General features: G+C 35.2%; 1 protein-coding gene and 4 non-coding genes across 8 annotated transcripts in view; all 5 read right to left on the bottom strand.

Annotated features, from left to right (window-relative positions):
- Positions 1 to 26989, bottom strand: part of Nop58 (NOP58 ribonucleoprotein) — a 30601-nt gene extending 3612 nt beyond the window's left edge. The window contains exons 1-12 of one of the 4 annotated variants that reach the window (XM_027941895.2): positions 26744 to 26989; positions 19994 to 20070; positions 17297 to 17349; positions 13656 to 13777; positions 11601 to 11737; positions 9046 to 9110; positions 8049 to 8183; positions 7159 to 7304; positions 6307 to 6433; positions 4110 to 4273; positions 2209 to 2343; positions 1726 to 1787 (exon numbers count right to left, since the gene is read on the bottom strand). In XM_027941895.2, coding sequence (XP_027797696.1) covers positions 1726 to 1787; positions 2209 to 2343; positions 4110 to 4273; positions 6307 to 6433; positions 7159 to 7304; positions 8049 to 8183; positions 9046 to 9110; positions 11601 to 11737; positions 13656 to 13777; positions 17297 to 17349; positions 19994 to 20070; positions 26744 to 26788 — 1268 coding nt within the window. In that variant the 5' untranslated portion in view covers positions 26789 to 26989. Of the gene's footprint in view, positions 1 to 1725; positions 1788 to 2208; positions 2344 to 4109; positions 4274 to 6306; positions 6434 to 7158; positions 7305 to 8048; positions 8184 to 9045; positions 9111 to 11600; positions 11738 to 13655; positions 13778 to 14333; positions 15594 to 16970; positions 17087 to 17296; positions 17350 to 19993; positions 20071 to 26743 lie in introns of those variants that run through there. The other 3 variants (XM_071618899.1, XM_071618901.1, XM_071618900.1) reach the window with 3 other exon arrangements.
- On the bottom strand, positions 6136 to 6215 carry LOC114098001 (small nucleolar RNA SNORD11). The gene has a single exon (XR_003583663.1). It is a non-coding gene; the product is annotated as a small nucleolar RNA SNORD11 (small nucleolar RNA).
- Positions 7023 to 7106, bottom strand: LOC114098003 (small nucleolar RNA SNORD11B). The gene has a single exon (XR_003583665.1). It is a non-coding gene; the product is annotated as a small nucleolar RNA SNORD11B (small nucleolar RNA).
- On the bottom strand, positions 17106 to 17192 carry LOC114097998 (small nucleolar RNA SNORD70). Its single transcript, XR_003583661.1, has one exon. It is a non-coding gene; the product is annotated as a small nucleolar RNA SNORD70 (small nucleolar RNA).
- Positions 18005 to 18093, bottom strand: LOC114097999 (small nucleolar RNA SNORD70). Its single transcript, XR_003583662.1, has one exon. It is a non-coding gene; the product is annotated as a small nucleolar RNA SNORD70 (small nucleolar RNA).
- Positions 26990 to 27413: the final 424 nt, after the last annotated feature.

Here is a 27413-nt window from a genome sequence, read left to right on the forward strand (position 1 = left end):
TATAATTAAATGAAATAAAATAAAAACCAAAATTTATACAGATATCTTCATCACAATATCCCACAGGGCAAAGGAATAAAAGGGGATAGATACAGAAAGATTGCTTAAAAGTTAGGCATGGTGGTTGCACGCTTGTAATCCCAGCTTCACGGGAGGTTAAGGCAAGAGAACTGTAAGTCTCTTAAATTTAACTAGACCCTGTTTAAAAAAAAAGAAAGAAGATCTGAGGGAGTAGACCTGTGGTTGAAGGTCCCTGTGTTCAACCCCCAATATCCCACTCCCGCAAAGAATATGCAGCTATTGTAAACAACTTAGAAATTTACAATTAAAGTGTTAATGTCCACAGTGCATGCATTTGGCTTTTTCAAAGTATACAGGAAAAAATTTTCAAACATGTATTTTTAATACCTGCATGTATGAATAGATACATAATTATATATTGCTTTCTCTGTTCAATTATTACAGCATAACCTAGCATGTGTGAGGCACTGGGTTCAATTCTTAGCATCACATAATAAATGAATAAAATAAAGGTTCATCAGCATCTAAAAATATATTTAAAAAATTTTTTTTACAGATGAGTCTGGGGTTGTGCCTTGTACATGTGAGGCCCTGGGTTGGACCCTCAGCACCATATATAAATAAACTAGTTAATAAAAGTATTGTGTCCTCTACAACTAAAAATTCTTCAAAGTAGAATTAGGTTAATGACTGACTAGGAGCACTTTGAAGAATCTTGATACATAATGTCATAATGTTTTGTTTCCCAAAACAGTTGTATCACTTGACTTCTATCACCACAACCTGATGTGAATATGGAGCATTAAACCAAATGATAACCAAAGAACCCTCCATACACAAATCTTGTTGACAGTGAGATCTGAGTATTTCATCATGCCTATGAACCATTTTTAAACTTATCTTCCATCTTTGACTTTCTTTTTAAGAGTTTCCTTTGTAGATTAATCCTAGATAAACTTTCTTTTTTATAAATAGCATAATTCATAGAGGAATTTTATACGAAAAATATTTAGTACTAATATCTGGAAGTTAGAAACTAGAAATTAGAAGTGATTAGAAAGTAGAAATGAGTTTGACATGGAGACACACACCTAATCCTAATGACTTAGGAGGCCGTGACAGGAGGATTACAAATTTGAGGCCAGACTGAGAAATGTAGTTGGGTCCTAAGCAACTAAGCGAGATCCTGTCTCAAGATAAAAAATATAAAGCACTGGGGATAAAAAAATAGAAATGAGTATAAAAAAACTAAATGAGAAGGAAAAAAAAAAAAAGATGTGTAACATGGTGACTACTGTCAAACACAGCAGGTAAATTTTAAGTGTCTTACCACACAAAAAAGTAAGCTAATGCATGTTAGCTTAATTTAGCCATTTCACAATATACATACTTGGCAAAACAACACTTATACGATAAATGTATATAATTTTTTAATAGTTAAAAAGATTGCGAGCTAATTAGGTGCTTAAGTTTATAATTGAAAAATTGCTGTTGCTGGTTGTAGTGAGGCATGCCTATAATCCCAGTTATGTGAATGGCTGAGGTAGATTGCAAAGTTGAGGAAAGCCTGGACCCTGGGCAACTTAGTGAAACCCTATATTAAAAAAAAAAAAAAAAAATTAGGGGATGTAAGGGGGCCATGTATGTGCATGCTGTTGATAATTAATAAACAATGTGTTCATCTATTCCCCTAAATATACTCACCTTTTGTGTTCATACTTTTCTGTTTTTGCTAACGCTTTTCCTGTTCCACTTATTTTTCTTATCTGAGAAGAAAAATGGAAATTACTAATGAAATTCCAAGCATAATATCTTTTTTTTAATTTTTATTTTTTTGTGGTGCTGAGGATTGATCCCAGGGCCTTGTGCATGCAAGGCAAGCACTCTACCAACTGAGCTATATCCCCAGCCCCCAAGCATAATATCTGTATAATACATTATGTCTAGAAAGTTCAGTGGACCAATAGGCAGCAATATCTGATAATTTTTCTTTACTCTGAACAGCATATCTTAATGACAAATGTGATTCAATACATTAATTCTTGGAAAATAAGAGAAACTTAACAGCAGGTACAAAAAATATATCACATACTAAAGTGGATCACAAAACAACAGTTTCATAAGACTATCATTGTTTATTAACAAATCACAGGAAACATTGTGCAATTAGTGGAATATGGTTCTTACCCCTCTATCCTCCAAGGTTCTCAATCTGGCCTCTAATTTAGCTCTATTCTCAACTCCCATTGCAGAACTGGAGTCTTCACCAAATGCATCATAACGTATAGCCAAAACGGTTTTGGCTGCTAGCATTCGAGAAATCTAATAGAAAACATGAAGTTAGAAGCAATCAAACTATATCCCAAGCTCAGATGTAAAATTCTCAGCTATTCATGAGAAAAATTATACCAAATCAGCATATTACCATTCATTCTAGATTTTTTTTTGAGGGGGTGGGGGTGCTGGGGACTCAAACCAAGGGCCTTATGTATGGTATGCGAGCAGTTATACCATTGAACTACATCTGCTAGACCTCATTTTAAGATCAAAATCAAAAGTATTATAAGTCATACAACTCAAATCTCCTACTGTATTTCTTCATCTTTGCTACAGTATAATGGCTTACTGGTTATACATCACTGTTAATACTTTGGTGGACAAAAACACGTTTTAATAAATTTGTGTTTAAAATTATCTCAAACTAATAATTAGCCAAGCATGGTGGCGCATGCCTATAATTCTAGCAGCTAGGGAGGTTGAAGCAGGGGGATCACAAGTTAAAAGCCAGCTTCAGCAAAAGTGAGGTGTTAAGCAACTCAGTGAAACTCTGTCTCTAAATAAAATTAAAAATAGGGCTGGGGATATGGTTCAGTGTTTGAATGCCCCCCGAGTTCAATCCCCAGTACCAAAAATAACATAATATAAAATAAAGTAAACTAAAACTAATCTTCCAATGTCTACCTTTAGTTTCACACAGTGATACTATTTCAATGCCGTAAGAGGTCCCCTAGAACAACTATATTCATTTCTCTCATAACAGTCTTAACTATCGCAGGTACTTCTTTAAACTGACATTGTTTCATTGAACACTTTATTTCCATTACTGTGCTCTTAAGTTTATAAAATTTTAAGTTATTTCTGGGGCTGGGGATGTGGCTCGGGCAGTGGCGCACTCGCCTGGCATCCGCTGGGAGCTGGGTTCAATCCTCAGCACCACATAAAAAAATAAAACAAAGATGTGTCCACCGAAAAAATAAGTATTAAAATAAATTACCTCTCTAAAAAAGAAAAAAAATTTTTAGTTATTTCTATTAAATTAGGAATTCTTAAACACTGAAAGTACTTAATTTTTTAAGTCTGTTTTCAATATCTGTAAAACAGGAAAGTACATACTATTATTACCATTATTATTCTTTTGGCAGTGCTGGTGATTGAACCCAGCCAGAGGTTCTCTATATCACTAAGCTACATCCCGAACCCATATTTTAAATTTTGAGACAGGGTCTCTCTAAGTTGCTGGCCTTGAACATGGGATCCTCTTGGCTCAGCCTCCTGAGTAGCTGGGATTACAGATGTGCACCACCATGCCTGCCTATGTGCTATTAGTTTTAATAGTTGATAAATGCGGGGCTGGGGATGTGGCTCAAGCGATAGCGCGCTCGCCTGGCATGCGTGCGGCCCGGGCTCGATCCTCAGCACCACATACAAACGAAGATGTTGTGTCCGCCGAAAACTAAAAAATGAATATTAAAATTCTCTCTCTCTCTCTTCTCAAAAAAAAAAAAAAAAGTTCATAAACATTAGACTGGCTTTCTTGCAAAATCCTTTTGTGAATCACCCACAGGTGAATCCTAGGAAAAAAATAATAGTGAAAGAAAATGGCTACAGATGGACCAATAAACTATTTCTTCTAATCTTTTCTTTCAGTACACACAAATGCTTTTAATTTAAACAAAATTAAATGATAAAGACAATAGAAAGTCTGAATGTGCACTATAATTACAGGAGAAATGTGTGTTTTTAGAAATAAAAATAGATAGATAGACGATAGATGGAAAAGGCTTAACTTCAGAAAAGTTGTAACTCACCTTCCCTTTGTGTTTGGGACTTGACTGGCCCACAAGTGAAGCATGATAAATAAGACCATATTTAGGGGTATCCCGTCTAGATTTAAGGGCTCTGAAGAGTGCCTTTTCAGCTCCAAGAATCTGAACTGTAGAAGCTGCATGCTTAGCCAAATTCAAAAGAGAACCTACAAAAAATAAATAGTAGTCACTAATAAAGCACTACCAGATATGTACATTCCATGTATTAAATAAAAGACATAGTTTATTATAGCTAGAGTAATAAATTAAAAAATTCTCAAATGATGCAGAATTATGTAATCTTGTATAAATTCCCTGAAAATTCTAATGCTTCATTTGACTCTGAGGCAGAGATTTGTGATGTCTATGACAAAGTGAAGGTTAAGCTTAACTTAAACTTATTTGCCTGAGATGGTATTTCTACTGTATATTCATTAGCATTCCCCAAGTGATTAATATATAAACACAAGTATTTACACACATCAATCTATCCCCCATTTCCTGAGATTTTGGACATCAAATATTCCATTGTTCTAGATATGTACTAGGTAGTATCAACTATATGAATATCTCACTAGTATTAACTGAAAAAATATTCTCACTTCATTTAACTTTATTTCAGATATGGATTAAGAAGCAATATGCCTGGAACTAAACTAAGTTGCTTTCTTGGATATATTGCAAAGAATATTTTGTATCAAAAAACAAAACAAGGGCTGAGTACACAGCTTAGTAGTATTAATGCTTGCAGAGCATACCAAGTACCACAAAAACAAAACACTACACACCCAATGTTAATGTTAGGAGCTCAATTACTGAAGACATGTTTAAAGTGAAAAAAACTCATATTTCTGTTAATCTCTGTATGCATGTGTTACCACCATAAGTTTAGATACATCTACAAAACTGGGTGAAGCCAAGGAAACCAGGCTAGATGATTGTGATCCTGTAGTGAAGGGTACTTGAATGGAATATTATGTCTCATTAAAAACGTAGCTAAGAGAGTTATTTCAGTTTAAACACTTTGATGTAGATAATAAATAAGAACTGTGATGGATTATAACAATGTCTCTAATAGGATAAAAATAAATTGGGCCTGGGGTTGTGGCTCAGTGATAAAGCGCTTGCCTAGCATGTGTGAGGCACTGGGTTCGATTCTCACCACCGCATATAAAAAAATAAAGGTCTGTCAATGACTAAAAATATATTTTAAAAAAATAAATTGGTACTTCAACTATACTAAAGGTATTCAATTATACAGTGATTTTTGTTGTAGCATATCACCCTTACAATTTTACTACATACACATTAAGTTTATTATAAATTGATTCTTCAAAACACTTTGAAAGTCAAATACATTAAAATAGCATATTCAACAATGAAATTCACATAATTTATCAAGAATATACATTGCCTGAACTATATTCATCTTGGTCTGATGTGGGTTTTTGTTTGTTTTGTGGTACTGGGAACTGAACCCAGGGCCTTGTGCATGTTAGGTGAATGTTCTACAACTGAGCTACATCTCCCGAACTCATGACTTTTTCTTTCCACATCTTTTTTATTGGTGCATTATATTTATATAAAATTATGAAATTTTTATGTTTGTACATATACGCAACATAACAATATAATTTGGCCAATATTACTCCCCAGATCTTACCCCCCTCCCTCCTTCCATCCTACCCCATTCCCTTTCCTCTATTAATCTCCTTTTGATTTTCATACTCTTAACTCATGACTTTTTCTTTTCTTGGGCAGTAGTGAGGACTGAATCCACAGTCACTATTACCAGGCTATATCCCCAGCCGTTTTTAACTTAATTTTTTGAGACAAGTTCTTGCTAAATTGCCCAAGTTGGCCCTGAGCTTGTAATCTGCAGCCTCAGTCTATTGAGTAGCTGGGATTACAGGAGTGTATCACTGTGCCTGGATTCATAAGTTCTTAATATTATGAAAAATGATAAGTAATTATATTCTTCTGTAATTATCTGATTAACCAGAGCAAACATCTGAAAAAAGAACCACAAGTGTCTCAGAAGAGGTAGTGACTAAAGATGCCTTCATTATCCAAAAGGAAATCCAGCAAACAAAAATCATCATTGAACACTTGGCTGTTACTTTTTAATAGTTGTAAAGATCAAAATCCAGAAAAAATGACTTTAAATACTCATGTTTACAAATTACATTAAAACAGTCACCTGCATGAGCAATAAGCCTTGCTCCAACTAATTCTCCAACCATAACTGTAACATTGGGTGCAATGGCCATCATTCGATTTTGTAGATATTCATAGAGCTGAGTCCTATATTCCGAAATTTCAATCACCTAACAAAAGGAATAAAATGAGTAAGTAATAAAGACCTATCAGTAAAAACAGTGTCAAATTTACATGACTAAAACACTCAAGTACAACAGCTTAGGCAAAGTGGCATGTGCCTCTAGTCTAATTACTCAGGAGACTGAAGCAGGTAGGTCATATAAGGTTAGGAGCTTGAAGCTAGTGTGGGTTACATACTGAGACCCTAATCTCAAATTAAAAAGGTCTGGATTCCTGAATTATCAAAGAACTGCTTGACCCTAGGTAAATTTACTTTTAAGACTGGTTTTCTATAAAATGACTTCTGTAAGTTTTGAATTAAACAAATGTATGTAAACCACTTACAGTATAGCTTCTGAAAAAAAAAAGTTTGTCAATACTATTCTAATAGTTTTCAAAAAATTCCATCAGCTACACATTTGTGTCATCTGTAAATTTTTTGTATATAACTATCAAATTTGGGGCAAAAAATTATCATGGGCTATAAACACAAACTCCAATAACTCAAGCCATATTTCTTGTGCTTCTTAATAAATATGCTAGTAGTACAAATTACTTCATTCCACTATGTACTTCCCCTTCTAAGTATACCAAATAAGATGGCATCAGATGAGGTAGTGACTGAACACCCTCATGTTTTTATCAGGTGAACAATAACAATAAAAATCATCATTGCCATCAGAAAATTATTATAAAGCTGGAAACAGCTGGATTCACTATGGATACAATTTACCTGGGTACAAAGATGCAGAATGTTGCAAATATCTTCTTCAGAAACCTCTGTTCCCATAGATATTTCTGCTGCTGCTTTCACTTCAGCTTCAACTTCTTCTGGCAGAAATTCAGATAGTGTGGCAGAAGCATAGTTCCTCCTATCACCTACAGAATGTTTGCAGAGGATGAGGGAGAATCACTCTAACAAATTACATAAAATCCACCATACAGTCAAAAGAAAAGTAGATATAAGCCAATGTAAAGGATGCCTAAATGAGAGCTGGAGATATAGCTCAGTTGGTAGAGTGCTTGCCTTGCAGGCACAAGGTCCTGGGTTCAATTCCTAGCACCATCACCACCCCCAAAAAGGATGCCTGAGTGAAACAAAAAACAACTAAGTCATACCTACTAGTTATCCTGATGTGTAAATGCTTGATTTTAGAGATAAATTTCTCCCCACTATTTCCCTCCAAAATATAATTGTGATAAAAATAAGACAAAACATTCCATAAAAACTTAAGTTCAGAAAGGTAGCAAAAGTAAGTACAGGACTAATGTCAATTTTATATGGAAGATGGGGCCATTAATTCTGAAAATGTTAATGAGACAAGCAATTTGCACAGTACAGAATATAACATCAACAATATAGACAGCTATATTACTGTAAATACTAGATACAGTTAATATACTATAGGATGCCCTCAGTCTACAATTGCCTCTATTATTAATTAGCTTACCATAAGAAGCTACTTAAAGAAAAACTCAGAGAACCATTTTCTCTGTTGTATAGGTCAAAGTAAAAATTGATTTTAACTCTGAAATCAAACAGATTAAGTTACTAAAATTTGTTTTGACATGCAACCAAATTTAGTTATTTTCAATGTCTTTAAGGATATACAAATTTCTCACCAACTTTCTGTAAACACTTGCAGTATGTCAAATTATCTGAAATAATTTTTCCTAATTCTGGAAAATGCCAGCCATACCACTCTCTACATCGCATAATGTAGTTGTTTAGTTCTTTATCCAAGTCATCTAACAAGGCTGTAGTAGATAAAAATGAGGACACAAAAAAAAAGTTTATTACAGTACAATATATGTATAATAAAATTCACATTTAACCATTTTCAAAATTACAATCCAGTAGCATTAAGTACACTCTCATATTTACATTCCATTCCCAGAACATTTTCATTATATGAAATTGAAAATTCAATAGCCATTAAAACATAACTGCCTATTATTATCTCCCCAAACCCCTACTAACATCTATACTACTTTGTCTCCATGAATTTGTCTATTCTAGAACTTCATAAGTAGAATCCGGTATTATTTCCCTTTTACATTTATTTCAAGGTTTATCCACATTGTAAAATGTATCTGATGTGACCTTCCATTTTAAGTATACAGATGTTTTATTTATCCATTCATCTGTTAATAGATATTTTGTTTTTCTCCATCTTTGGCTACTGTAAATCATATTGCTGTAAACATGGGTATAACAATACAGGAGACTAACCTGAGTCACTAATTTCAATTCTCTTGGGTATGTATAAAGGAATAGAATTACTATAGGAATTTTAAAGATTCAAAGAGCTATGACAATGTTACTAAAAACAGTTCTCCGTGGAGAATAACACATTATTTAAAAGCTAAGTAAAAAAGACAATTAAATAGATCCTACCCCATTTTTCACATTACAGAAGAAAACACATCAATTTACATTTTAATACTGTGATTCATGTTATCCTATACTAATCAAATTATGGGTAATTTCCTTCTTTACTATTTTTGTGATCTATCAACTCAGTAATAGCTTAACTCCTTTCTCAACAAATAGCTTCCATAGAAACAAAAACATCAAGAACAGAGAAACAGATTAGACCTTGCCATGTACTATACTTACAAATTGCCTGAACAATCATTGTATCCACTTTATCAGCACTAAACTTTAATCTGTATCGAGACAAGCTGAGGAGGAGAGAGAAAATGGCAAATTAGTAAAGCATTTAAAATTAACATTCTAGGTGTGCTGGAGCATGCATGTAATCCAGTGACTTAGGAAGCTGAGGTAGGAGGATCAAGGCCAGCCTGGGAAACTCAGCAAGACCCTGTCTCAAAATAAAAATAAAACGGTTTGGGGATACAGCTGGGTAGTAGAGTATCCTTATGTTTAGTTCCTAGCAGTGATGAGAAAAATTAACATCTTTCTTTAAAAAAATGTTGAAATTCTAATTTGTTATATATGACAGCAGAATGTAATACAATTCATATTACACATAGAGCACAATTTTTCATGTCTCTGGTTGTATACAAAGTATATTCACACCATTCATGTCTTCATACATGTACTTAGGGTAAAAGATGGTGGAATGAGAAAAATTAACATCTTAAATTCAAATCCAAATCTCTGTCCTCAGTTATACTGTTTTCAGCTTTTCTAAGTAGGAAACCAAGTCAAATATAAATGCACTTATGAAATATCACAAAGCACACATTTGCTACAACCTGCACTTCTGCAACATGAATTAGTTTATATGTGAATAACAAACAAAATAATGCTGTGTAGAGGTAAAAGTCATATTGGCACATATGATTTTTTTGGTAGCACATCAAGGCTTTATATCACCTCTTTCAAGAAATATTCTAGGGCTGGGGTTGTAACTAAGTAGTAGAGTGCGTGACTAGCATGTGTGAGGCACTGGGTTCAATTCTTAGCACTGCATATAAATAAATAAAAAGGTCCATTGACAACTAAAAAAATTTATAATAGTCTCTTAACATCTAAAAACAAAGCTATAGAACAATTTCTTAATCTTGGCAATACTGGCTGGGGATGGTGGCGCATGCCTGTAATTCCAGAAGACTCAAATAGGAGGATCGGGAGTTGAAAGCCAGCTTCAGAAACTTAGTGAGACACTTGCAACTCAATGAGACCCTGTCTCTAAATAAAATATAAAAAAGGGCTGGTGATGTCACTCAATGATTAACACCAAGTTCAATTCCCAGTATAAAAAGAAAAAAAAATCTTGGCAAAACTGACAATAATTATTACTTATAGGAGGGTGCCAAGCTATGCTTTGTAGGACATTTTCAGCATCCCTGATATTTACCAATTAGATGTTGGTGGCATATTCTATTACAGCATCAGTTGCGATAACTGAAAATATCTCTAGATAGTCAAATAACTCAAGGGAACATCTAATTGTCCTTAAGAGAACCACTGGTATACACATTGTTGTTTAATCCTATATTTGGGTAATGATTCAGTTTCAATACTTATTCTTAGAGAAGCTCATTTAAAAATTCTTCCTGGTCTCTACTCTTATGTCTATAATACAGCAGCTTCAACCTTTTCATTAGTCTATATTCACCCCTGTCCCTACTCTGTAGTTTGAACTCGGGGCCTCAAAAATGCTAGACTAGTCCTCTGCTCACTTCTTAAAATTTGTGTTAGAGACTACTATTTATTGTAATAATTCTTTCTTTGCATTACTGGGGATTGAACAGAGATGTGATCTACCACTGAGTTACATCCCCAGCCCTATTTTGTATTTTAGTTAGAGACAGGATCTCACTAAGTTGCTTAGCACCTCACTTTAGCTGAGGCTGGCTTTTAACTTTCGATCCTCCCGCCTCAGCATTCCAAGCAGCTGGAATTATAAGTGTGCATCACCATGCCCAGCATGTAGTATTTATTTAATATAAACTTCACAAGACTTTTTAATTGTGCTGTACCACATATAGAAAAAATCATTTTTCAAAATATATTGTTGTTGTTCATGAACCTTTATTATTCATTCATGTGCAGTGCTAAGAATCAAACCCAGTGCCTCACACACTAGGCAAGCCCTCTACCACTGATCTACAAACTTAGCTCATAGAATCATTTTTGATAGTGCTACCTATACAGTTGCATAGGTTTTAAGTATTCTACCTATAATCTCTTACTTTCTTCACAAACTATTTTTAGTACACCAGAATATCAAGCTTTTTGTGAACATAGCACAGCAGCAATGTGCACAATAATGAACCTGTCATTAAACGTGGGAGAATTAAGATGCCTTATTCTAAAAAATTATTAAAAAACGGTAAAAAAATCAACACTGACACACATATACAAAATGGAAACTGACACACACATACAAAATGGAAGGAAATATAGCAGATTTGAAAATTCTGGGAAGTGGCAGTGGGTGGAGGCACAGTATTAGAGTTGGTAGAGATAAAATAAAATGAGGGATCCAACATTAGAATGGTAAATAATTCCTATGATGAAGTTTTAAGAACCCAGCAATAGGGCCAGGTTGTATGGGTTCAAATCCTGGCTTTATCATTTATCAGCTTTACTATTTCACAATATTAGTTTCCTCATGAGGTTAATATGAGGATTAAGTTAATATCTGTAACATTTTGGGAACAGTTCTACGTAACTGACTTTATATTTACAGTATTTCTCACCTGTGGGCCAACCCAAGACACATGGCTGACATTTCACGTGGTTCTACACCAGGGATTAATCCATCCATTTGTGATCGGATTCCTCTCATAAGTTCATTAACGACAGGACTATGGATACAACTGAGATTCAGTTTTTCCTACAAGAATAAGAACATTTCTAATAAATAAGAGATTTCCTGAAATTAGTTCTTATATGTTAATGTACTGATTTGAGCACATGCATTTTCAGTTTGATGAAGTTTCTTATATGTTTATAAATACTCGAGTATATTGTGGATAGAAGTCAAATCTGTACAAACTTCCTGGAAGACAGCTTGACTAATCGAATTAAAAGCTGTAAATGATGAATATAATTTGACTTAGTAGTTTTGTTCCCTTTTTTAAAAAAAGCTTTGAGGATCTTTCATTACTTTGTTATTTGACTTTCAAATGTAATTAATTAAAAACAAAATTAAAGTATAAAGGTAATACACTTGTAAGATTGTAATGAGGCCGACACGCCTATAATCCCAACAGCTTGGGAGGCTGAGGCAGGAGGATTGCCAAATTCAAATTATCCACAATGGGATAATTTTTTTTTCCCCTGCACACCTTCAATTTTCCATACTGCAGTGTATTGGCTAACTACTTCACACAGGTCTACATAGTTCTAGTCTATCTCATGCAAATATTAACAGGTATGCAAAACTCATTTAAGAAGAAAATATATAGCTGGGTACAGTGGCACACACCTGTAACCCAGCAATTTGGGAGGCTGAGGCAGGAGGATTGCAAGTTCTAGACCAGCCTCAGAAACTTAGCAAGACCCTGTCTCAAAATAAAAAATAAATAGGCTTGGGGATGTGACTCGTGATTAAGTGCCTCTGGATTCAATCCATGCCCCCCACCCCCTGCCACAATTTAGTGTATTATACATGATAATCTGTATAAAAACTTACTAAGTAATAAAAATAATTTTAAAAGATACCCATCATCAATATGCCCTTTTGCATGCCTTTGTAGGTATTCTTATACCACAAGTATGAACACTTGATTCAAGTACTGCTTACTATATTCTCTCAGGCTTTCATTCTCTTGAGTACAAAGTCTACATTCAGAACTCAACTTGGAATTTGAATACTTCAGTTCATAAAGATACTGAAAATGTCTGTTTCTTCCTAATGTGCTAAAAGTTATAGCCTTTAACAAAAAAAAAAAAAAAAAAAAAAAAAAAAAAGTTAAGCCTGTGTACAATGCAAAGGATGGAGAGACTGAAATCATCAACGAAAACCTCATTGCCCAATAGTATTAGAAGTAATCTATTTAAATGAACTTCTTAAAATTAACCATTGACTTATTACTAAAGCTCTTAAATCTTAGCACTTTGCTACCATTTCACATAGTTCTTTCCTGACTTCATGATTCAGAGGTATGTTTTATGATCACAACAATTAGCCTGTGGCAGAAATATTTACTTTAACTACTAAACTTCAATCTATCATGAATGGATCTCACTGTTCTACTTTTTGAGTTTGGTATGCTATTTTTCCAGTCTTTCCTTCCACTCTCACTATTTCTAGCAAGTATATCCCCCTACTAAAGATTTCTAATAAACACCCAAAAAATAAAATCATGACCCCATTTTTGTTGAAAAACTGTACTCTGTATGTGTAATAAGAATTGTAATGCATTCCAATATCATATATAAATTTAAAAAAAGAGATTATGAGTAGCAGGGATAGGGCTAATTTTAATCTTTTTTTGTTAATCTGTATTTTCTACAATGAACAGGAACTACTTATATATATATGTTTGGTTCTGCTAATACTAATGGAAATTATTATGTAGCTTAGGAAAAAAGATGTAATATGAGAACTTACGACAAACAACTTATTACAAAGGCTAGGCTTTGTAATTAGAATCCTGTGAGATCAAACTAGCAGGCATAAAAGAAAGTCATGACTTTAAATTCATTCATTCGTATGTTCATTTTAGTGTTTGCGGGCCTAACACAGGGCTTTGTGCATACTCAGCACATACTCTTATCATTAGGCCAAACCCTCACCCCTACTTTACCTTTATGACTCCTCCTAGTTTAGCATCAGCTACAGCCAGAGGTTCATGTGCTTCTTTCACTATTTTCTTTAGAACTTTCTTCAATTGCTTATTGATTTTGCCCTCCATCAGAGCTGTGAATGCTTTTTAGAAAAAAGAAAAACACAAGAGTTACCTCAGATTTTTAACTGCAAGAACGTATTTTAAAATTTAAAGCAAAATACTTCCTTTTGAAAGGCCTAAATTTAATGTCACTTCTGAAACAATCAATGTGAATGGTTACATATCTTATAGGAAGGGTTTCTATCTTTACGTCACACAAATGTTCTCACAAACTCTAGGAGAGGATAGTAAAGTCTTAGATTCATTCTCCTGTCATTTCAGATAGACTGGCTTGATGTCCTTGACTGCAAAATACCCTAAAATCATATCAAAATGAGTATTAGAAAAAAGGAAGGCTGTGCAACAGTGTAAGCATGTTTGAGTGGAGGGAAGCCTTATTTTTGCTAATCCCCAAACCAGATGTATCATCAGGCCTGTGCCTGTAAATCTCCTGTTAACAAGCCCTTCCTTAGATAAGTATATGTACTTCCAGACCCATATGTACTTCTCACTTTGTCTGAGGTTAAAAGTATGCCTAGCAGAAAGAAAGACCTGCCAGTTTCTAATGTCAAGCAGTTTCCTTCATTAGCCAGGTACCTGTTCTTCCCTCCTGATTCCATGTCATCCATTTGAATTACAAGTCCATTGCATCAGTTATCTGGGAAGATTCAAGGTGAGGACAAAAAGCATCTGGCTCTCACATAGCTTTTGCAGGTTTCTAAACTCTTATAATTTTTACATTGATTCCTTAAAATCTATCCTTCTAACAACAGTCTTCTTTGCATGCCAGTAACCCGAGTTGACTCAGGAGGCTCAGGCCCTAAACAATTTAGTGAGACTCTGTCTCAAAATAAAAAGAATAGAAAGGGTTAAGGATGTAGCTCAGTGGTAGAGGGCTGCTAGGTTCAATCCCCAGTACAAAAAAAAAAAAAGAGAGAGAGAAAAAGGTCTTCTTTATATTTTTTCCTTATGTAAGGTTTTAAACCCTCAGACTGGATGTAACTAGTGGCAGAGCACTTGCTTAGCATGCTTAAGGTTCTGGGTTTGAGCATCACGTACCTACCTACCTACCTATTACATGTACATAAATAGAAAAACTTCTTAATTGAAAAGTTTAAATTTAACTTTTGCTTCCTGTTCCTAATCTTCTGTATCATCTTTTATTTATAACCTAGTGTTCATCCTCATTTCTTAAGTTAAAAATTCCTACTCTAATAATTATACGTATCTTCCCCATATCAAAATTTATTATTATATTTAATATAAAACATAAGCAAGACTAAAAACAAGCCTCTCCATACTAATGGCATATGTGAACTTCTGGTACCCATACAGAATCTTGGTTTCACACTCCATTAGACTCTAATTTTTAAAGCTATGGGATTTAAAATATACATAGTGACATTTACAGATACAAGTTTGGTGCTATCAATGTCAAAATTGGAATGAGGCAATCCCCAGTACTGCAAATCAAAACTCTAAGGGGATGTTTCCCTTACTGGTAAAAACAGGAAAAGGTACCACAGGTTTCTATGACTGGATTCCTTAGAGAACTTACTCGAATTCATATACCCCATGATTATAAATCCTGTATAGTCAGATGCTGTCCTAGAATCTAAAAATTTGCCAATTTATAGCAATCTCTGCATTGTGGAGATTAGACCAGGGCAACTTAATTTTTTTTATTTTTGGTGGTTTTAAGAATTGAACCCAGAACCCAACACATGCAAAGTATGCACTCTACTATTAATATACTTTCCTAGCCAGAGATATGACTTAAAATAACAATGTGATAACATATATTGTTATTTAAAGTCATATGATCGGGGCTGGGGATGTGGCTCAAACGGTAGCGCGCTCGCCTGGTTCGCCTGGCACGCGTGCGGCCCGGGTTCGATCCTCAGCACCACATACAAACAAAGATGTTGTGTCCGCCGAAAACTAAAAAATAAATATTAAAAAAAATTCTTAAAAAAAAAAATAAAGTCATATGATGACTTTAAATGAGTACAAATTTGAGAATCACTATGAGATAAACCTATTAGCTATTAATAGTAAAATCTTGCTTTGCATTTAGGCAAAGATTGACTCATCCATTTAATATGTTTAATAACAGCTGGTCAAAAATATCTCCAGGGCTGGGGATGTGGCTCAAGCGGTAGCGCGCTCGCCTGGCATGCATGCGGCCCGGGTTCAATCCTCAGCACCACATACAAACAAAGATGTTGTGTCCGCCGAGAACTAAAATATAAATATTAAAAAAAAAAAATCTCCAAAACATTAGCAATGATATAAAAAAAAGAATTCACAAGAAGATACTAGGGATCAAGGATGCAGCATTTCACAATTTGAGGAGGAACCGGTAATATCATGATCTATGCAAACAATGCCCCCTACTGTTGGAGTATAGCTAACACAATATTGCTTGGGATTTTATCAAAATTCTACCCATACTTAAGCAGATCTTTTAAAGAATTCTCCAGGGCAACAATATCATTGTTGTGCTATATGGCTGAAGGAGCCTTAGAACTACTTATTTAAAAAAAGAAACAACCAGGGCAGGCAGTGGTGCAGGAATGTAATCCCACCAACTCAGGAGACAGAAACAGGAGGATCCCAAGTTCAAGGCCAGTTACAGCAACTCAACAACACCTTGTCTTGAAATAAAAAATAAAAAGATTGGGGATGTGGCTTGGTGGCTAAAGCACCTCTGTGTTCAATGCCCAGTACCAAAAATAAATAAATACACAAACAAACAAACTGGCCTCATTATTGGATCCTCATTTAGCCTACCCTCTTCAAGGATAGGTGGCCCAATAATATTCAAGCACATTTATTTTCAATTTTCACTCAGAATCATATCTTTTCCCATGATTGATGAATAAATTATTTTTATCTGTCAAATTCTTAATTTTAATATTCTTCCTTACAGATGTTCATTTCCTAATTTTATCACCCAAGTAGTTGGCTGATTTGCAATATAGAATTTCAGCAACTTTATCTATCCTTCTTCTTTTTTGTTAACTTAATATAAAAACTATTGTGCCCCTCTGTAGTTTACTCAAAACAAAAAAACTATTAGTTTTCCTACAATTTTTAATTATATTCATATGCTTACCTGAATGTATACCCCTGGAGAGCCTTATCTTTTTTTTTCCTAATTGTGAATCCCAGCTAGTCTCAACTTTACCTTTGGATCAAACTATCAGAGAGCTGTGTACTTGACCACATTACCTTGGTCCCTTGCAGAACAGCTTTTACTGAATTGTGCTTCAGCATTATGCTGCTGGTTTCCACAGGGAGATCAATTTAACCACTTCTCACCTCTCATCACATGGGGAAAACCAGCCCTATGGTGAAAAAAGCTAACTCAATGTTGTCTCAGTGGTAGTGACGAATTTGAGTTAGATCACTTAAATTCAGTTCCATTAAGAATGCATCATTGACAACATTGAATAAGGTTAACTCAGGCAACTGAAGCAAACAACCTTTTAATAAGGAAAATAAACTACCAACACCAAAATAAATTAAGAAAAAAAGCTTCTAGTCTCTTACTTTACCTGCTAATGCTTCTGCTGTATCCTGAAATTTCTCAAAATGCTTTAGCTTTACTCTAGAATTTAAAAGAAAAGAAATATATTATGGAAGCACACTATTCTACAAAAGCCATGAAAAAAGTGTTGGTGTTCCAAAGTGTGTAGCAATAAAAGAAATTGTCGATGAGAATCAAGGTACAAAATTAGAATATTCTTCTTAAAGTGACCAGTTCTTCTAAATGTTGGGCTAGTAATGTCCAGAATCGTACAAACAAAGTTATACACTTTGAAGAAAACTTAGGCCAAGAACAAACATGTTGAAGCTTCAACATAATCCCCGCTGCTATGGACACAGATGACTTTTACTATACAACACAGAACTGACCCAAGGAAAAAATATTTGAAGCCCTCTTAAGGAAGGTATCTTAAGATATTCACTTGTCTAACCAGTACAAATACCTTTTAAAAAGTCTACTGTTGCCCCACACCACCCCAGTGGCTTGGGAGACTAAGACAGGAAGATTGTGAATTCACCCATCTCTAAATAAAATGCAAAATAGAGCTGGGGAAAATAGAGCTCAGTGGGGCCCTGAGTGCCCCCGAGTTCAACCCCCAGTACCCCCCCCCAAGTTTGTCACATCTGTTTCCTTAACTTTTTGTTTTGCCCCTTTTATCCCATATGCATTTATACGCAGGGTTACATTTTATGTAGAAAGAAATGTACATGGTTAATTCATAGTTGTCTCAGTGGTAGTGACGAATATTTGAGCTAGATCACTAAGATTCAGTTTCAATTGGAATACATCATTGACAACCATGAATTACCTTAACCCAGCAAAAGTACGACCCTTGAAAAAGGAAAATCAGTCTTCTATTTGCCTGAAACAACTGTTTTGTTCAAAAAATTGTAACTATTAATAATTATTAATTGTACATTACAGTGTTAAATAAGATTTTCTTACCTGACAAGGGAACATGCCGATCCCTTAAAAAAAAAAAAAAAATTAAAAAGCTGGCGTGGTGGCTCACGCCTGTAACTGCAGCAGCTTTGGAGGTTGAGGCAGGAGGATTTTGAGTTCAAAGCCAGTCTCAGCAAAAGCAAGGTGCTAAGCAACTCAGTAAAACCCTGTCTCTAAATAAAATACAAATTAGAGCTGAGGATGTGGCTTGGTGCTTGAGTACCCCTGAGTTCAATCCCCAGTACCAAACAAAACAAATATATATGTATACACATACATATATATATAACGTATATGTAAAAAAATTTAAAATCACTTAAAAATATAAAAATCCGAAGGAAAAGTAATAAGTAATAAATTCATCTTTTTCTGCCCCACCTTATCCTCACGTCTCTTTTTTGAAGTGGCATTTGTTTGTGTCTCTCAATACTTGAATAAATGCATATAAACAAAGACACTACAAAAAATGAAATCACGTTAAACAAATTACCCTGAAGCTTGGTTTTCTGAGTTTCATGAACATCACTCTGTACTGTGAAGAGATTTATATACTACAGTTTATGCAACAATATCATTACTGATGGACATTCAAGCTGTTTTAATTTTGGGAGGGGGGTTCTACCACTAATACTACAATCTATATTTTGCTTCTTTAATTGTTTAGTATGCCATTTCTTTGGGTTTAACATTCTTTCATAGCAGTAGCAAGTTTCTCCTGTTTAATCTCCAGAAGTGCCCTCCTCCAAAAAGAAGTTTCCTTTTACTCTTTTGCCTTTTGTTAGCAATAACAGAAGTATTATCAAATACCCGTTGGCATCCATGGACATAATCATATACAGATCCCTCCCAAAACCACAAGTATCAAGAGGATCAGAGGTTCTTCCTAGGAACACATTTATCAAATATTTCACAAGTTGATTCAGAGATGGTGGAATAACTATATTGACTCTACCTTGAGGAAATGCCAGCTGTCCCTCCCACCACTCATTTCTTCAGTTGAGCTATCAAAGTTATACTCTACTTTCTTGCCAAGAAATCTTGAGGAGTCCAAGACAGGACTTTATCTAGAATTTATTAGCTAGTTATTTTATTTTACTAGGAAGTAGAAGTCATTAAGAATGAATATGCTGGTGGGGATGTGGCTCAAGCGGTAGCGCGCTCGCCTGGCATGCGTGCGGCCCGGGGTTCGATCCTCAGCACCACATACAAAAAACAAAGATGTTGTGTCCGCCAAAAACTAAAAAATAAATATTAAAAAATTAAAAAAAAAAAAAATGAATATGCTGGGATGGGATTGTGACTCAGCGGTAGAGCGCTCGCCTAGCATGGGCGAGACCCAGGTTCGATCCTCAGCACCACATAAAAAAATAAAGACATGTAAAAAAAAATTTTTTAAGAAATATTTAAAAAAAGAAAGAATGAATATGCTAAGTAAAAAAATCTGAATATCAATGCAAGAAAATCAGTATTCCTTGCTTTATACAATTACTTTTAACAGAAATTTATACTTAATTCAATCAACTGTTTTCAAATACCTATAAAATATTCATTTTGGGGTGCTGTCCACTCTAGTCTGCAAATAATACTAATAAGCTGAGATGGCCTATGTTCCAAATAAAACATCCATAATAATTAGGCTCATATTACCATTATTCATAAAGCAGATTTCAAAACAAAAAACTGAATGTAACACTATACTAATGGCGTGGGGGCCACAATCTTAAATGTTAAGTGTTAAATTCTAGGTTTCAAGATTACTTACATTTTATTTGCTTTCTCTGGAGTTTCAAATTCTTTCCACAAACTATCAACCTCTTGAAGTTTCTTCTCATTTAGAACCTACAATAAAATATTTAAATAGTTTTCTTCAAATGGACCAATGCAGGCATTTGCTACATTCTTCAAGTACTATACATATAAAATGAGGGTGGTGAAGGCTATTTTTCTAACTGAAATAATGAATTAGGTTTCTAACCCAGTACAAACTTTTGATCAAATTACTAGTTCATGCATACTTTTAGGAATTACACTGTATGAATATACCACGATTTTTGCTTTAAGGATGTCTAATTTTTCCTTTTTAATGCTTCAGAAAAAAATTATCTTTGAACTAGATGCAGTGGTACATGCCTGTAATCCCAGCAACTCAGAAAGCTGAGGCAGGATTGCCGGTTCAAATCCAGCCTCAGCAACTTGGCAAAACTCTGTCTCAAAATAAGAAATAAAATAAAAAGAGGATGGGGATGTGGCTCAGTGGAAAAGTATCCCTGGATTCAATCCCCAGTACCAAAACAAAAAGACCTTTGTACCTACACATTATATTCAATAAGACAAGCGATTGGAAGTAGAGTTAATTGATCATGTAAAATAGGCTTATGTTGACAGATGTGTCCACACTGCTTTTAAGAGATCTTATCAGTTTCACTTAAATCAGTAAATAAAAGCCCAGCACTATGGCCTATGCCTGCAATTCCCCAGCTACTCCAGAGGCTGAGGCAGGAGGACTGTGAGTTCAAGGCCAGTCTCAGCAACTTAGTGAGCCTCTATTTCAAATGAGTAGGGGGGTGGGAGGGTCGATATAGTTCAGTTGTATAGCACTCCTGAGTTAAACCCTTAGTACCTTAAAAGGAAGAAAAAAAGAAACAATACTGCAAAGTGTGTAAAACTTAAGTTTTCAGATGAGTAAGATAATTTTAAAAGATCTGTTGTTCAAATTAAACCTGACACAGCTTAACTAGATATATTTACAGAATTTGAAAAGTTGGTCAAAATAAATCAAACTGAGAAAATATTAAAGGAACCACAAGTTACGGAGCTGTAAACATTACAAAGTATACTGTTGGTATGAAAAAACTATAAACTACACTAGTTTTATTTTACAAAACATGAAGCTTTGGAATCCAAAAATTCATGACTTCACTAAAATATTTACTGAAATTTTTTTTTAATGGAGGCTTATATAATAATCCCAACTTTTAAAAATTATTCAGAAACTGCAGGAACCATATCCAAAGGTCACCAACTGTCAAAAGGATGTGTATCAAATAAGGGATATAACTCATACAATTCACATTTTTTGTTCTAGCTGAAAAGAAAAGTATATGAAGATAACATTTGGGTAACAAAATTGGCATATTAGAAGATATATCATCACCCTTAAATTGAAGTTAAAATAACAAAGGAAATGTCATAAAATCAGTGATTCATGACTAACCAAAAGGTTTGAAAAGACTTTCTTAAGGAAAACAAACCATGAAGTAACATGGAAGATAATATTACTAATAAAAACAGAAAAGCTGTGTGAACAAAAAAATACATTTGTTTTACATTTGCCTCAAATTTATAAACATTCATTTTAGATAAGAAAACTTCAAACACCTGTAAACAAAATCCATCTTAAGTTTATTTTGGATTAATACAGTAATATTTTCCATTTCTAAGTAGAATCAGTATATAACTACTATTACCATTAAAAAAAATCTTTAGGGGCTGGGATTGTGGATCAGTGGCACACGTGAGAAACTGGGTTCCATCCTCAGCACCACATAAAAATAAAAATAAAGGTATTGTGCCTACCTATAACTAAAACATATATATACATATATGTAAATCTTTAGAACTGCTATTTATACTGCTTGCTATTTTTAAAACATGTCTATTATCTTATGGACACATATATTTACAAATGAAATGAAATGTCCAGATTTGCTCCAAAACAATCTAGTGGAGATGAGTGATCACTAATATAAAATGAGTCTATGAAGGCTGTGTGACAGGATACAGGGAAGCTTATTACTAACCTTGCCCCTGCTACTTGAAAATTCTTACAGTAAAAAGAAAGAAAAAAAAAATTCCTTAGTGTGCCAGAAATGACCAGAGCATCCTTTTCTATTCCAGACAAAAAATAATCTCTGACTAGGAAAGAGTGCCAGTACACCAAAAACTATCTTAATTTGCATTTCTTATTATTTGGGATTTTCTATTTTACTTGATAGTTGATGGTATTTTTTAAAGTTTTGCTTCATCACAGACAACATGGACAAGTAATGTTTTATGAAACTTGTTTGTGTACAAGATAAATCAATAATTTAATAGTGTAAGATGTAAATTACTCAAAAAAGTACCAATTGGGGGGCTGGGACTGGGGCTCAGCGGTAGCACACTTGCCTGGCATGTGTAAGGCACTGGGTTTGATTCTAGCACTACATATAAATAAATAAATAAAGGTCTATCAACAACTAAAAATAAATTTTAAAAAAAGGTACCAACTGATACATGCAACATGAATAACTTCAAAAGCATTATGCCAAGTGCAAAAAGCCAAACACAACGATTAAAATACTACTGCATTTACATGAAATCACAAAATTATACAAACAGAAAGCCGATCACTGGTTGCCTACAGCTGGGATCAACTTGAAAATATGCAGAAGATAGATCCCATCTCACTCCAATCAGAATGGCAATTATCAAGAATACAATAACAATAAATGTTGGTGAGGATGTGGGGAAAATGGTACGTACACTCATACACTGCTGGTGGGTGTACTCTGGAAAGCAGTATGGAGATTCCTCAGAAAAACTGAAATGGAACCACCATTTGACCCAGTTGTCCCACTCCTTAATATAGAAAATCAGCATACTACAATGACACAGCCACATCAATGTTTATAGCAGCTCAATTCACAACAGCTAAACTATGGAACCAATCTAGGCACCCTTCATCAGATGAATGAATAAAATGTGGTATATATACACACGATGGAATATTGCTCAGCCATAAAAAAGAATGGCTTTATAACTTCTGTCAGTAAATGGATGGAAATGGAAACTATCATGCTAAGTGAAATAAGCCAATCCCCAAAAAACCAAAGGATGGATGTTCTCTCTGACATGCAGACGCCAACACAGAAGGAGGATGGGGGATAAGAATATGAAAGGCAATAGAATGGATCAGACATAACTTTCCCATGTGAATAAACCACCAGTGAAACTCCTCATCATCATGGATAACTACAAGAATGGGATCCTAACTGGAATGGGCAGTACTCCATGTATGTATACTATATCAAAATATACTGTCATGTGTATCTAAAAAAAAAAAAACTTTTAAAAAAAGAAAATAGGCAGAAGAGGCTCCTGAGATGAAGCATCCTAGAATGCAGGGGTGATGGCACAACTGCATTTTTTCCCCCCTAAAACTTATCAGGTGAGGGGCTGGGGCTGAGCAGTACTGCACTTGCCTGGCATGTGCAAGGCACTGGGTTCGAATCTCAGCACCGCATATAAATAAATAAAATAAAGGTCTATCAACAACTAAAACAAACAAACATATCAGGTGAGTTATATAGCATGCAAAGTATATTCAATACAGCTGGAAAAATATATTACTCAGTAATTTTGTTGTATACAAGCATTTGGTATGCGCACCAGAAATTTTCCTAAGTTCTAAGAAAATGAAAAAACAGAATGCTATGCTATACAGCTGCACTATACAATGTGACCATTAAAATTAAAGTTATTTTTATTTTAAAAAATCTGCGTGGGTCTTGGGATACAGCTCAGCTGTAAGCATGTAAGAGACAGTCTCCCTGCGTTCACTCCCTAGTCCCACTTCACCCCTGACCCCCCCCCCAAAAATCATCCCCTCATACTAGCTATATGACAAGCATGAAAGCTTTACATGTGGTTAGTGGCTACTATATTGGACAGCACAGCTAAAGGCCTGGGCTTAGCAATACTAACAGCTGTCTGTTCATCTTATGCTGTGCCCCAAGTGACACAAATTGAGTTTTGTTAACATTCTAGAACTATATTAGTTATAAGCAATAATAGAAGTAACTATAATTGGGCTGGGGATGTGGCTCAAGCGGTAGTGCGCTCGCCTGGCATGCGTGCGGCCCGGGTTCGATCCTCAGCACCACATACAAACAAAGATGTTGTGTCCGCCGATAACTAAAAAATAAATATTAAAAAAATTCTCTCTCTCTCTCTCTCTCACTCTCTCTTTAAAAAAAAAAAAAAAAAAGAAGTAACTATAATTAATAGCCAGGCATAATTCCAGCAGCTTGGGAGGCTGAGGCATGAGAATCACAAGTTTAAGGGCAGCCTCACCAACTTAACAAGGCCCTAAATAACTTAGCGAGACCCTGTTTCTCTTTTCTTAATATTTATTCTTAAGTTTTAGGTGGACACAATATCTTTATTTTAACGTTTATGTGGTGCTGAGGATCAAACCCAGTGCCTCGTGCATGCTAGGCGAGCACTCTACCACTGAGCCACAACCCCAGGCCCACCCCCCCCTAAATAAAATATAAAAACAACTGGGGATGCGGCTCAGTGGTTAAGCATCCCTGGGTTCAATCTCTGGTACCCTGCCCCCAAAGTAACTACAATAGTTGCTATAACAATCTTTGCATTAGTACATATAAAAAAACTCGTGTGTGTGTGTGTGTGACTAGAAATTGAATGTAAGGCCTGTACTAGGACACCTAGGACATACCTCCAAGCCCTATATAATCTTCTTAATGAGTAGTAAAACTTCTGAAATTACTTTTACTATATATATAGAATTTATGTGTACACTGGGTTGTATATTAAACATTCCACATAATTTGAGGTGAAAAAATTTTCTTAAAGCATTCTCAAAACAGGAATTTTCTTGTAACCAATATAACTTTATACCCCAGTATTTTTAAAGGCTATGGGAAGCTAATAAACATGTACTGTATATCTACCTTTTTGATAATTCACGTTATACAATATTTACCTTCTGAAAGTACATAATTTGTTTCACAAAATTGTGATCATTGCTGCTATTTAACTTCAGAACATTGTTTTATTCAGAAGAAATCAATAACTAATATTAATGCTAAAAGTCATAAAATAATCAGTATTTCTATATTCAAGCCTGATTTTAGGTTACAATAACCACATTAATTTTGAACAGTAACTTGCAGAGAAATAACATTGAAAACTGTAACAAAATACTTATTTTTATAGGCCATTAATATAAACCAGAAACTCATCAAGAGACAAGGTTGTATACTTTAGTTTTATGCCCCACATCTAGAAATCAGACAGTTGCAAAACCAATTCCCTTTCACACAATCAGAGGGATCCAGTAGACTGTGCAAACCTGCTTCCTCCTAACATCCAGTTCAGAATAGCATTAAAATCAATCCACCAGACTCATTGATAGACACTGATTCAAAATATGACAGATCATATGAATAAGAGAATTTAGGGCATATCCAGAATTCTAAAAAAAGAATCTAGATTCCAAAAGACTGGAGAAAGGCAAAATAAACACATTTTAGAGCTCTAATGGGAACGAAGGCTCTAAAAGTTCCTTAAAATTGCTAATACTGCAATTACTTACAGATTACTCCAATGACAAGAAAAATAAGCAAAGCTGTATTTTGGCTTTAAATTATTATTTCATTGGTTTCCTTAAAAAAATAAGTATCTGACATAACAAATGCACATAAAAGTATATTTTCAAATGTCAAAAGTTAAGTTTTCTGTACTTTCGGATTCCTACGACAAATACAAACTTTTGAGTTTTTTGATTGACAACTGAAACTGTACCATGTTCTAACACTTTTGTCTTACATCAACACACACTTAGAATATGAAAACTGTTTTTCGTTGCTATATTTGAAAAGCTCCTGACTAGCACATGGTGAGCACTCAACCTAGCTCTTTCCTTCTAAGACCCCAATAACATTCCACTATACAAATGTCTCACTGTTAAACCATTTCCGTGCAAACTTTTCCTATTAAAACAACCAAGTCTCATATTGGTATCACCAGCTCAGATTTCTCCTCTAATCTTCAAACCTGAAATTCTGAAGTGTACCATCTACACAATTTAATTTAAAAGTTTAAAAGACAATGCAAGTTTCACATACCCCAGATCCACAAATCTCCAGCAGCCATGGCCAAGAGCCTTCATACTTAACCATCTTAAACCAGAACCCACATGCGATCCATCAGCCAACTGACAGTTCCTACCTGTCCTCACCGTTCCCCTCCATAACTTTCAACACAAGCAATCTTAACTTGTTTTAATTAATGCAAATACATCCTTGCTTCCCTCCCTGTAACATAGTCTTTACATAGAATAACCTTCGTCAAAAGACATATTACATCAGGTTACTCCTCTGTTTAAAAGCTTTCCATCATTGCTCAAAGAACCCAATAAAACTCGATCTCTTTAAAATAAGTGCAGAACCTTCTTTTTTTTAAATTTACAATACAGAACTTTCCTTAACACGGCTCCTGTCCACCTCTTCAACTAAGCCAAATTCTCTAAAGCAGAAAGGGTCGCCCAAACGGCAGGGCCACGTGCTCACCGCAACACCGGACCCTCAGGCTTTTCACTTCCTTTCCGAGCCCGGCAACCTAAAAGGCATCCACACGATCCTCTGTTCTTTCGGCCTCTCCTTTATCCCTCTTCTGGCTTGTTCAATACAGGCCTTCCCCTCCAACGGCTCAATCTCCCACCTACCTTAAAGATGGCGTAGCCAACCGACGTTTCAAATAGCACCAACATAGTGAGGCCAGGTCAGGGCGCCGCGCAGCCCGCCACGAGCTCTTGTACCAGTGCAAAAAGACCCACCAACTTCGCAGCCAAAAAAGGCCCGCTAAGCCGAAGCTTAGAGCACAAACGTCCACGCCTTCCCGTGAAAGCTCAGACCACGCTGGCTAAACGTCCCACGTTGGACTGCATGAGGAACGCAGGTAAGCGCGTCCCTTCCTCCAAGGATTCTGGGATATTCACGTCACTTCCGACAGAAGACTGCCGCAGAGAATGCAGTCACTTCCGGAATGTTCCCGCCATAGGAGGTGGAGTAGTGGGCCACGAGAATATCGCGAGATATTTCAGGGCTCCAAACGAGCTTTGTTGCAACCCGGCTGCGTTATCAAAGGGAAAAGTGTTCGCGTTTTATTATTTTTAAATTCTTCCCGCACCTTTAAAGAAGTGTGGAGCCGTCTCGGTGCAAGTCTGTTTCAGACATCTGGAATTCGAAATGCTAGATAGTACCATTAGATTTCCTCCCTCTCAAGCCTTACCTTGAAGGGAACGCCTCGAATGACACCATGACGGTATATGCGAGAATTCTTGGTCTACTCTGTCTGCCCAAACTGATTTATAGCACAAATTTCTTTCAAATATA

Source organism: Marmota flaviventris, chromosome 11, assembly GCF_047511675.1.
Source record: "Marmota flaviventris isolate mMarFla1 chromosome 11, mMarFla1.hap1, whole genome shotgun sequence".
NCBI classification, from domain to species: domain Eukaryota; kingdom Metazoa; phylum Chordata; class Mammalia; order Rodentia; family Sciuridae; genus Marmota; species Marmota flaviventris.